The sequence below is a fragment of the Mandrillus leucophaeus genome, unplaced genomic scaffold (genome assembly GCF_000951045.1).
Source record: "Mandrillus leucophaeus isolate KB7577 unplaced genomic scaffold, Mleu.le_1.0 Scaffold101, whole genome shotgun sequence".
Classification (NCBI taxonomy): Eukaryota; Metazoa; Chordata; class Mammalia; order Primates; family Cercopithecidae; genus Mandrillus; species Mandrillus leucophaeus.
In genome coordinates this window covers 1,956,056-1,967,868 of record NW_012098210.1, presented here as the reverse complement: position 1 = coordinate 1,967,868, position 11,813 = coordinate 1,956,056, and the positions used below count along the sequence as shown (strand labels likewise).

General features: G+C 56.7%; 3 protein-coding genes across 8 annotated transcripts in view; all 3 read left to right on the top strand.

Annotated features, from left to right (window-relative positions):
* Positions 1-7,208, top strand: part of LOC105535642 (leucine zipper putative tumor suppressor 3) — a 10,670-nt gene extending 3,462 nt beyond the window's left edge. The window contains exons 2-6 of one of the 2 annotated variants that reach the window (XM_011974816.1): positions 1,909-2,133; positions 2,676-3,152; positions 3,472-4,065; positions 4,204-4,335; positions 4,676-7,208. In XM_011974816.1, coding sequence (XP_011830206.1) covers positions 2,694-3,152; positions 3,472-4,065; positions 4,204-4,335; positions 4,676-5,374 — 1,884 coding nt within the window. In that variant the 5' untranslated portion in view covers positions 1,909-2,133; positions 2,676-2,693 and the 3' untranslated portion in view covers positions 5,375-7,208. Of the gene's footprint in view, positions 1-1,908; positions 2,134-2,675; positions 3,153-3,471; positions 4,336-4,675 lie in introns of both variants that reach the window. The other variant, XM_011974808.1, reaches the window with a different exon arrangement.
* Positions 7,209-10,231: 3,023 nt separating this feature from the next.
* The window catches only part of UBOX5 (U-box domain containing 5), a 58,308-nt gene continuing 56,726 nt past the window's right edge, over positions 10,232-11,813 (top strand). For all 3 annotated transcript variants that reach the window (XM_011974795.1, XM_011974787.1, XM_011974777.1), the window contains exon 1: positions 10,232-10,385. The gene's annotated coding sequence lies outside the window, so the exon portion shown is untranslated. The remainder of the gene's footprint in view (positions 10,386-11,813) is intronic.
* FASTKD5 (FAST kinase domains 5) overlaps positions 10,245-11,813 on the top strand; it is a 13,624-nt gene continuing 12,055 nt past the window's right edge. Inside the window, exon 1 of one of the 3 annotated variants that reach the window (XM_011974745.1) lies at positions 10,245-10,385. The gene's annotated coding sequence lies outside the window, so the exon portion shown is untranslated. The remainder of the gene's footprint in view (positions 10,386-11,813) is intronic. The other 2 variants (XM_011974755.1, XM_011974763.1) reach the window with 2 other exon arrangements.

Here is an 11,813-nt window from a genome sequence, read left to right as displayed (position 1 = left end):
TTTTTAAGACAAAGTCTCGCTCTGTCACCCAGGCAAGAGTACAGTGGTGCAATCACAGCTCACTGAAACCTCTGCCTCCTGGGTTCAAGGGATTCTCGTGCCTCAGCCTCCCAAGTACCTAGGATTACAGGAATGCACACCACGCCCAGCTAATTTTTCTATTTTTAGTAGAGATGGGGATCCACCAAGTTGGCCAGGCTGGTCTGAACTTGGCCTCAAGTAATCTGCCCACCTTGGCCTCCCAAAGTGCTGGGATTACAGGCATGAGCCACCTTGCCTGGTCTCCATTTACTGCTTGAGAGGTATCTTTCTCTGATATTTCCCAAAGCAACTATTTTCCCCAAGCAGTCTCGCCCTATCATGTTAAGAGTGTCGCACCCACCCTGGTGCCCAGTCCAGAGTTCTCCCTTGTCCCCACCACCTGACCTCATCTGTATGAAATTTTGCCAGTTCTTTCCCAAACCCTGCCCAGGCTTTCCTACTGGTTCTAAGCCTCAGGCCTTTCAGTCTTCATCCTCTCAGTCCGCAGCTGCTCCCCACATTGCACCCAGAGATGGCAAGGGAAGGGGGCCATGCTTAAGGTAGGAGGGGGTTGCGGGGCTGAGGCATAGCGGGCTGGAGTATGCTGGGGAGTAGAGGCAGAGCAGGGACTAGAGTGAGGCCAGAGAGGGACCCAAGGCACAAAGGGAAGGAGGCTATCACTCTCAGGGTTGTGCACTTGCTGATTGCATCCTTCATTTGGCTCTCTGTCCTCATCCTAGTCCTGGCCCTTGCTTATGGGGACAGACAGGTCCAAGGGAGTAGGGTGGCAAAGTGCTCTTCTCCACACCTGTGGGAACAGATGCTGAGTATGGAGTTCTACAAAGACAGTGGACAAGCTTGGTAGTGAACTTTCCAACAACCTAGAGCTCTCATTCCTGGTGTGGGGGCCAGAAGACTCCTGAAGGACAACAGTTTTGTCAGGTTCCCTTGGTCTGGGCCAAGGATACAGCATTAGAACCCAGATGCTGTATCCTTGGTCTGGGCCAAGGATAGGGCATCTGGGTAGAAGATGGTCTGTGGGGCCATCGGGTGCCACGTGGACCCCTTAACTTCATAGGGAAGGAGGGCTCCCTGCCTGGTTTATGCAGGGTGTAGTGGGAAAAGGCCTGAAGGGCACCCCCTTCCATTTCCCACACACTTATTTGAGGGTCTAACCCGAGGCAGACACTGCCTAGTGCTCCTGCCCGGCTGCATTATGCAGATCTCTGGGGCAGGTGTTCCCAGGTGCGAACTTGAGACAAAGGAACGAGGAAGCAGGGCCTCCCTGAGCACGGGTAACCCGAGGCCTGGCTCCCACTGCGCCTGTGGGCCGGCCTTGGGGGAGGGGGACGTGCACCCACAGAAGGTCTCAGAGGGCTTCATGGTAAGCTGAACAGGGTCAAGGTCCACAGGGAGCGGGAGAGGGGAGTAATCCAGGAAGTCTTCCTGGTGGCAGTGAATTCTTAGCGGGGTTCGGCAAGCGCAGGGTCCTCGGGGGTGCTGCTGGGTGCGCAGCCCCTCCCCTCCCCCCGCCCACCTGTGGGAAACGCAGGCCCAGAGGGAGGCTCCGTCAGCGCCAGCAGCTGGCGCCACTGCGTCCCCTGCCCCGGCCTCAGCCAGCCCTGGGACCTCTGCAGAGGACTGATCCCGGGAAGGGAGCCCTGTCTTAAGACCTTGGGGCGGGCAGGCCTGCCACCTACTGCAGCCGCGGCCCCCATCCGTCCGCGGGGGACAGGGCGTGCCCTTGGCGGCGCCCACCCGCGACCCAGATGCGCACCGCCTACCCACCCTCCCCAAGACTCCCGTTTCCTCAGGCGCTCGCCGCCTCGGGGCGCCTGGCACGCGGCAGCCCCGCAAGGTAGGTCCTTCATTCCTCCCATTTCGCAGAGGAGAAAACTGCAGTCCGGGATGGCTCAGTCGGCCCCTCCAAAGCCGCGCAGCTGGTTCGGGCCGAGCCCCGACTGCGAGAGTGAGGCACATGGCCCCTGCAGACCGGGCCTCGGAGGGTCCCAGGCTTGAGGACCCGTCAGCCCCTCAACCCTTTGGAAAGGCAAGGAGAGAAGCCTGCGCTGGTAGTGAGCTTCCACTTCTGCCCTGACTGCAACACCTTAGGTTAGGGGGCTGGGAAGGACCCCCATCCTCAATTTTTGGATACGAGTGTATTTCTCTCTCTCCCCTATCTTCTGAGGTTGGTTCCCTGTTGGATTCAGATACTGCTCTCCCCTTCCAACCCCATTTCCCTAGCCCGTGAGGTTCGGATGTTAGGGTCCCAGACCCAGGATAAAGAACCCCAAAATTCTGGGGTTGCAGCAGAAAGTTGAGAGGGTCACTGAACCTGAGAAGCTCATGGCGGAGGTGGGGCTAACGCAGAATTTTAGGAATGAAATGCTGAGCTGAGCTGAGCAAGGGCTGGGGGCTAGGTGCATGGAGCCCTGGGGGTTGGGCTTTATCAGGTGGGCAACAGGCAACCCCCATTCCCAAGTTCTCTCTTTTATCCCAGCCCTATTCCTTCACCTTGGATGCCTGAGGACTTTTTGTACCCATTGTAGGGAAGGGGACACTGAGGGGCAGAGTGGTGCTGGGTTGACTTGGCTGGGGTGGTGGGAGTAGGAGTAGGGTCTTACCTATTTCTGCCTTCCTACCTGTGCCCACAGTGCCCCCCTGGCTTAGTCATGGCGAAGCTGGAGACACTGCCTGTGCGCCCTGACCCAGGGCGGGATCCTCTCCTGGCCTTTGCCCCACGGCCCTCCGAGCTTGGACCCCCGGACCCCCGCCTGGCCATGGGTAGCGTGGGCAGTGGGGTGGCCCATGCCCAGGAATTTGCCATGAAGAGCGTGGGTACCCGCACAGGGGGAGGGGGCAGCCAGGGCAGTTTCCCTGGCACTCGAGGCAGTGGCAGTGGGGCCAGCAGGGAGAGGCCAGGCCGCTACCCCTCAGAGGACAAGGGTCTCGCCAACTCCCTCTACCTCAATGGTGATCTGCGGGGCAGTGACCACACTGATGTCTGTGGCAACGTGGTTGGCAGTAGCGGTGGCAGCAGCAGCAGTGGTGGCAGTGACAAGGCGCCACCACAATATCGTGAGCCCAGCCACCCACCCAAGCTCCTGGCCACCTCTGGCAAGCTAGACCAGGTCAGCCTTTTTCTGGGGGTGGGAGGCAACCCAGAGAGGAAGGCAAAGTGGGCCTTCTTGGAGGTTGGGTTGTAGGGGCAGGATGGAGGCTGGGCTGGGGAGTCATGGACTGGGGACCTGGGGCCAAGTCTAGCGGGTGGATCAAGGACAGAGATCTGGCATTGGGGAGCCATGGGGTAGAACCCCAGATGGGGGACCTCAGGATGGAGATCCAGTAGGGGTGGGAGGTGGGGCTGGACAAGTCTGGGCCAGAGGGAAGAGCCTGGGCCAAGCCCAAGGCCTCATCCTGATGCCCAGCCCCTTCCTGCCTTTCCTACAGTGCTCAGAACCACTAGTTCGGCCATCGGCCTTCAAGCCTGTCGTACCCAAGAATTTCCACTCCATGCAGAATTTGTGCCCCCCGCAGACCAATGGGACTCCTGAGGGACGACAGGGCCCTGGTGGCCTCAAAGGCGGACTGGACAAGTCCCGGACCATGACTCCAGCGGGCGGGAGTGGGAGTGGCCTCTCAGACTCAGGCCGGAACTCCCTCACGAGCCTGCCCACCTACAGCTCCAGCTACAGCCAGCACCTGGCGCCCCTCAGTGCCTCCACCAGCCACATTAACCGCATTGGCACTGCCAGCTATGGTAGTGGTAGTGGCGGCAGCAGTGGTGGGGGGTCGGGCTACCAGGACCTGGGGACCTCCGATAGTGGACGGGCCTCCAGCAAGAGTGGATCATCATCATCCATGGGGCGGCCAGGCCACCTGGGCTCTGGGGAGGGTGGAGGTGGAGGCCTACCTTTCGCGGCCTGCTCACCGCCCTCGCCCAGTGCACTCATCCAGGAGCTGGAGGAGCGCCTGTGGGAGAAGGAGCAGGAGGTGGCAGCTCTGCGGCGCAGCCTGGAGCAGAGCGAGGCGGCCGTGGCCCAGGTACTGGAGGAGCGTCAGAAGGCGTGGGAGCGGGAGCTGGCCGAGCTGCGGCAGGGCTGCAGTGGGAAGCTACAGCAGGTGGCCCGCCGTGCCCAGCGTGCCCAGCAGGGCCTACAGCTGCAGGTGCTGCGTCTGCAGCAGGACAAGAAGCAGCTGCAGGAGGAGGCAGCCCGGCTGATGCGGCAGCGGGAAGAGCTGGAGGATAAGGTGGCCGCCTGCCAGAAGGAGCAGGCAGACTTCCTGCCCCGGATGGAGGAAACTAAGTGGGAGGTGCGGGCTGGGAATCTGGGCCTCCCCCCTCTGCCTCCCTTCTGTCCCTCTGGGAAACCCCAGGGCATTTGCCCCTCACTATCATAAGGGGGTGGGGGGTGGTGAAAGGAGCAGGGGGGACAAAATCAACTGGCAGTGCCTGTGAGGACCGGAGGCCATTCCCTGGGTGAGACATGTCCATCGTGAGTCCAGGCAGGTAACCCGGTGCGTCTCTGCGGATGAGGGGCTGAGCCAGCAGCCCCAGGAAGCTTGGTGCCCCTGGCTCCAGATCTGGTAGCTGGGTTGGGGTGAGCAGAGCTCTGCCTTTACCTGGCTTCTCCTCTCACCTGTTCCTGCCCAGGTGTGCCAGAAGGCTGGTGAGATCTCCCTCCTGAAGCAGCAGCTGAAGGACTCGCAGGCGGATGTGTCGCAGAAGTTGAGTGAGATCGTGGGACTGCGCTCACAGCTGCGGGAAGGCCGGGCCTCGCTTCGGGAGAAGGAGGAGCAGCTGCTCAGCCTGCGGGACTCCTTCAGCAGCAAGCAGGCCAGCCTGGAGCTGGGCGAGGGCGAGCTGCCTGCTGCCTGCCTCAAGCCGGCGCTGACCCCCGTGGACCCGGCCGAGCCACAGGATGCTTTGGCCACCTGCGAGAGCGACGAGGCTAAGATGCGCCGTCAGGCCGGGGTGGCCTCTGCCGCCTCCTTGGTTTCCGTGGACGGGGAGGCGGAGGCTGGTGGGGAGAGCGGGACGCGGGCCCTGCGGCGGGAGGTGGGGCGGCTGCAGGCCGAGCTGGCGGCTGAGCGGCGGGCCCGGGAGCGCCAGGGTGCCAGCTTCGCCGAGGAGCGCCGCGTGTGGCTGGAGGAGAAGGAGAAGGTGATCGAGTACCAGAAGCAGCTGCAGCTGAGCTACGTGGAGATGTACCAGCGCAACCAGCAGCTGGAGCGCCGGCTGCGGGAGCGTGGGGCCGCAGGGGGTGCGAGCACGCCCACTCCCCAGCATGGCGAGGAGAAGAAGGCCTGGACCCCCTCCCGCCTCGAGCGCATTGAGTCCACAGAAATCTGATCGACCTGGGCACTCGGCCTATTGACAAATGTCCTGTCAAAAGGCCACAGTCCCCAGTGTCCCCTACCCTCCATCTCCCCCATAGACCCCGTATCCCCAGACCAAAGAGGTTCTCTAAGCAGCTGTGACCAGGTTCCTCCCTCCCCACCTGCCCTTCCAGCTCCAGCACTGCCCCCGTGGCAGCCCACTTGGACCCTCCTAAAAGGAGGGAATAGGGGGAGGGCAGGATGAGCAGGGGCAATCCTAGGTGGTGGGGGAGTCATGCTCCCTTTCTTGGCACCCTCTTGTTGGAGATGGAGGCAGCAGGCCTGCAGTGCCATAAGGTGCCCCAGTCCTTCTGGGGGTCAGGGCTGCTACTGTTGGGCCACCCTGTGTCCAGTGATGCTCTCTGTGCTCACCTCCTAGGCCAAGGAGCCTGAGGGGGCCTGCACTGGGTTTGCTGAGACTGACAGACCCTGGGCTCCAGACCTCTCTCCCTCCTACAGTGCTCTCCCTCCCTGGGCAGATTGGCAGGACAAGTGGGAGCAGATGGCCTGCCTTTGGTTGAGAGGGCTACCTGCCCAGCCCCTCCCCCCAAGATCTCTTGGGCTCAGGCCTCAGAGCCTGGCCTGGTCGTGAGTGTGTGTCCCTGTGTGTGTGTTGCGGGAGCGGGGGACTGGGGCTGGAAGTCCGGCACCCAGGGAAGATCTGTCCTCCTGTTCTTGGAAAGGGTTGCCTGATGGCTTCTCGGCTCTACCCTCGCCCTTCTGGCCAGGATCCCGCAGGGCAACAGCCCCATCTGCTTGGCTGACCCCACACCCAGGGCCACTGTCCGGCTCCAATACAGCTATTAAGTACTACCTGCCTCTCAGGCACTCTCCTCACCCAGTTTCTGAGGTCAGACGAGTGTCTGCAATGTCTTCCCGCACTCTATTCCCCCAGCCTCTTTCTGCTTTCATGCTCAGCACATCATCTTCCTAGGCAGCCTCTTCCCCAAAGTCTCACCTTTTCTTCCAGTAGAAAATTCTGCTTGACTTTTGGTGCACTGCCCACTTCCCAGCTCCACTGGCCCAAGTCTAAGCCGGAGGCCCTTGTTTTGGGGGTGGGGGGAGAGTTGGATGTGATTGCCCTTGAAGAACAAGGCTGACCTGAGAGGTTCCTGGTGCCCTAAGGTGGCTCAGCATCTACCCAGGGTAGGCCTGGCATGAGGGGTTAGGTCAGCCGACATCAGCTACTTCTCTTGGGGCCCTCTCAGAGTCCATCTCCCCAAGACAGGAAGGGAAAAGCAAATTTCTAATTCACCAGCAATAAAAATTGGAGGAGGCTTGGCCCTCAGCCCTTGTATTTCTCTCTTTTTCACTCTCTCTTCCTCCCACCCCCAGGACTGAGTTTTGGGGGGCAAGGTGGAGAGAGCTGGCAACTACTGTGAGCAAGTCCCCTAGCCCCTGACCAGCCTCCTCCCATGACTGGTGACTGTTTAATGAGCTGTGCATCCCCCACAAAAACATGAGTGCCCCTCTGTGTGGCCTCTGACCCTTTGCACAGCCCTTCTGGGTGGTCCTCACCAGGTCTCTGAGCTGGGTGGGAGGCCATCCTGGCAACCACTGCCCATTCCATTCACCCCTCACTGCACCTGCCCTAGAACCTGGGCCTAGGCCACAGGGGCAGGGAGAAGAGAAGGCATTAGTAAGAAAAAACTAGAAAAAAATATGAACAGACTTAGCTTTGGGACGTCCAACCACAAAAGAAATTATATATAAATATATATAAATATATATCTCTACCATATGTGATGGAAAGACTTTTTGTTTTCCTTTCCCAAAGAAATAAAATGGAAAAAGCCTCTCGAGTGGTATTCTTTGGCCTGTTTATGTCTTTGCAGGTGTGGGAGGTGAGGCCTGGGTGGGGGATGGAGGCAAAGCTGGAGTAAACAGATTTCCCAGAGGAGGCATGAGACTGGAGGTGCTCACTGGGCCGTGCTAGGAGGTTGGCCCAAAGCCCAAGCTCTGCCACGTTGCCTGGGAAGAGTTGTGGTGCCACGTATCTGCCCAGTGGGGCTTTCTCTTCAGCTCACACCGTTGTCAAAGGGGTTTCAAGCTCGTTCCAGCTCAGAATCTGGACACTAAGCTGCTAGCCAGAAAGCAGATGATGCAGGACAGCTAGATGCAGCCTGCGGTCGTCTAAGCCACCATACAGCAACTGGTAGATGTTTGAGGGTTGAATGGATAGAAGTGAAGAATGGGAATAGGTTTGCAATTAATGGTGAAGCCCCGAAGGCAAAAGGGACCCAAGTGTGCTGCACAGCAGAGAGCTTCCCTTTACAACAATTCCTCTGTCATCCTCTCAAAGCACCACAATCAAGAATGCATTCTGTTGTAAGTAACACAAAGGACCTCGAAGAGTGGTTTATTTTTCCCCAACCTGACAAGAAATCTGGAGGTGGATGTCATGGTTGTTGGATCATCGGGGACCTAGATTTTCATCCTCCCACTGTCCCATCCTTAGCATGTTATTCCCTCCTTACCACAAAGTGGCTGCCACAGCTCCATGAAGGCATTGAGGCTGCCCCACTTTATCATGAAAGTAAAAGCTTTCCCAGAGCCCTCCCAGGACCCTTCCCTTTAAGTCCTGTTGGCCAGAACTGAGTCACATGCTCCTCCCACTTCAAGGGAGAATGGGAAATTGAGCATTACAAAGAGAAAAGGATTGTCATGGCTGCCTGGGAACAAACATGGTTCATTCCTTGGGGGTAGGCACTCTGCTTTCTTTGGGTTCTACTGGCAAGGACAGAGTCATAACAATGAATAGTGTTTGCCCTGGTCTGGCCTGAATGAGAGAACCCTCCCTAAGCAGTGGTGTCTGCGGTCTGGAGCTCCAGATATTCAAACAGCACTGTCTCCAGAGATCAGGAGTTGGGACGCCAGGCTTGCCCCTCCTTGCAGGGACGTGTTCTCCCTACATTGATTTTGTCTTCCCAACAGGATAGTGCCCTGGAGGGAGCATGATTTCTCAGCTCTCCTTCACCCTGCTTAGGAGGTGTGGACTGGTAGAGCCAAGGCATTGACAGGATATGAAGACCCTGATCAGTGTATCTCAAGTGCCCTCAGGAATGGCAGCCTGGGGCCAGGCCTTTCTGATAGGTAGAGGCTTAGTAGAGTCTCTTTCTTGTCTAGGTACCTGTACTGACAGCTGTGTCAGTATATGTACCCAGTAGGACCCAGCCCTCCTTCTTAGGGTGATGGAGAGTTGCCCTGGCTCATGCTCCATAGCTCTGGCCTCCCTAAGCTCCAACTCCACATCTATTTCTCTCAGCAGGCTCATCTATCCATCATGTCACTAGCTCTTTTCCTGGGAGCACTTTACAGATACATCTCTATTATACATGCATTTTTTTTTTTTTTTAAAGATGGAGTCTCACTGTCGCCTGGGCTGGAGTGCAGTGGTGCAATCTCAGCTCACTGCAACCTCTACCTCCTGCGTTCAAGTGATTCTCTTGCCTTAGCCTCCCAAGTAGCTGGGGTTACAGGCGCCTGCTCCCACGCCTAGCTAATGTTTTTTGTATTTTTAGTAGAGACAAGGTTTCGCCATGTTGGCCAGGCTGGTCTCAAACACCAGGGATCACAGCTGTGAGCCACCATGCCTGATCAATGCATTGTTAAAATTAGACAGGTATGGTGGTGCATGCCTGTGGTCTTAGCTACTCAGGAGGCTGAGGCAGGAGGATCACTTGAACCCAGGAGGTTGAGGCTACAGTGAGCCGTGGTTGCACCATTGCACTCCAGCCTGGGCAATGGGGTAAGACTCTGTCTCAAAAATAAGTAAATAAATAAATAAAAATAAAAATAAATACATGTATTGTTTTTATCACTGTACAGGCTTAGAGAATTTATGTGAGCTGGGTGTGATGGCTCATACCTGTAATCCCAGCACTTTGGGAGGCTGAGGTGGGAGTACTGCATGAGCCCAGGAGTTTGAGACTAGCCTGGGCAACATAGGAAGACACTGCCACCCCCGTCTCTATGAAAATAATAATAATAATATAATAAGAATGAATTTGTGTGGCTTCCCCAAGGCCATAAAACCCTGAGTGGTGATCCTCAGATTCGAACCTGTGTCTAAGCTACTTACTTTTTTTTTTTTTTTGAGATGGAGTCTTGCTTTGTGGCCCAGAGTGCCCAGGCTGGAGTACAGTAGCAATATCTCGGCTCACTGCAACCTCCACCTCCAGGGTTCAAGCGACTCTCCTGCTTCCGGAGAAATCTCCAGGCTGGATTATAGGCGTGCGCCACCACACCCGGCTAATTTTTGTATTTTTTTGTATTTTTGTATTTTCATTTTCAGGCTTGAGTGCAGTGGTGCGATCTTGGCTCACTGCAAGCTCTGCCTCTCGTATTCATGCCATTCTCCTGCCTCAGCCTCCCGAGTAGCTGGGACTACAGGCGCCCGCCACTACGCCCAGCTAATTTTTTTGTATTTTTAGTAGAGACGGGGTTTCACCATGTTAGCCAGGATGCTCTTGATCTCCTGACCTCGTGATCCGCCCGTCTCGGCCTCCCAAAATGCTGGGATTACAGGCTTGAGCCACCGCGCCCGGCCTGTATTTTTAATAGAGACGGAGTTTCACCACCTTGGCCAGGCTGGTCTCGAACTCCTGACCTCAGGTGATCCATCTGCCTTGGCCTTTCAAAGTATTGGGATTACAGGCGTGAGCCACAGCGCCGGGACTAAGCTGCTTAATGACTTCCAGAGCGATCCATTCAGGAAGGTGTTTTCCCTCTGCAGGTCCTAGACTCCCCCTGTCTCCTCAACAACGTCCTCCAGTGGAAAATGTCCTTGGGAAACGCTGACAAAGTCTTTTGAGCCTCGGCCGCATCCGTTACTCGCGCAGCAGGCGGAAGTAGCGGGCAGTTGGCCGGAAGTGGGGTTGTGAGGCCCGGAGTCGCTAGAGGAGAGAGTGTCTGTGTTGCCGCCGCTGCCACCGCCCGCTGCGTTCCCGGTTTGGTGTTGCGGCGCCCACCTTCAGGAGGATCAGGTGAGTGGCGGCGGCCGCTTCCCGCGTTCACGACCGTCCTGGGTCTTGGCCTGTGCCTCCTGTCCTCCTGGCCGGCCCAAGGCTGACACGCACCGAGGCCTTATTCAGCTCTTGACCGGGGTTGCGATTGCCTCTCGCAGGCCTGACTGGTGAGAACTTCAGTGACTCTCGCCGCTCCTGAGTTTGTGATCTTTGGCAAGGAGCTTATCTGACCCTTGTTTTTTTTCCTCTGTGAAATGGAGATCGTAACAGTACTTGTCTCACGGTGCTGTTAAGAGAATGTAGTTAGATATTCTGCCGCGCCTCTCATCACACTTTGATGTGCCTGCGAATCGCTTAGAGATTCTGATTCTGTAGGTCTGGGGTGGGGCCTGAGATACTGTGTTCCTAACTAGCTTCCGGACGAGGCTGAAGCCTCTGGGGCGCAGACCACACACTGAGTAGCAAGGCCCTACAGTATGTTGCTTAGCATTCGTAATGCGGAGTCTTCAGGAAACATGAGTATGATAGAATGTATACTTTAGCCCCATTTTTAGCAGTTTTTGGTTGCACAAGCCTAAGGGTAGTATTGATGGCCTTCTCCCTTTTTCTTTCCATGGGTAAGAATAGTTGCTCTTTCTTTTTCTGTGCAAACCGTGACACAGCTCTTCTGTCTTGGCTCAGGGAACTTTGGGTCCCCTCATATCAACTATGTTCATCAGTCTCGGGTGATGCTTCACTGATTAGACCCTTGGACAGTGCTTCATCCTGTGGAGCTGATAGCCAGCTGCGTTAGCACCAGCTGTGGCTGGCGTTTTGTGCTCCAGTCATTTGTTGCTGCTGGAATCTGAATTCACGTTTTCTACACTGTGAATAGTAAGAATGGCCGCCTTTCCAGAACTAGATTCTGCAGCTCACTGACCTGAATGGTCTTGGGCATGTCCTCGGATAATTTGCTACTACCTGGTAGACTAAAATGAAATCTGGGCCGGGCGAGGTGGCTTACGCCTGTAATCCCAGCACTTTGGGAGGCCGAGGCAGGCAGATCATGAGGTCAGGAGATCGAGACCATCCTGGCTAATAACGATGAAACCTCGTCTGTACTAAAAATACAAAAAAATTAGCCGGGCGTGGTGGCGGGCGCCTATAGTCCCAGCTACTCGGGAGGCTGAGACAGGAGAATGGCGTGAACCCGGGTGAACCCGGGAGGCAGAGCGTGTAGTGAGCCGAGATGACGCCACTGCACCCCGGGCGACAGAGCGAGACTCCGTCTTAAATAAATAAATAAATAAATAAATAAATGAAATCTGAAGACTCTGCGCAGCATAACGTAACTTAAAAAGTGAGGCCTTGGGCCGGGCGCGGTGGCTCAAGCCTGTAATCCCAGCACTTTGGGAGGCCGAGACGGGTGGATCACGAGGTCAGGAGATCGAGACCATCCTGGCTAAC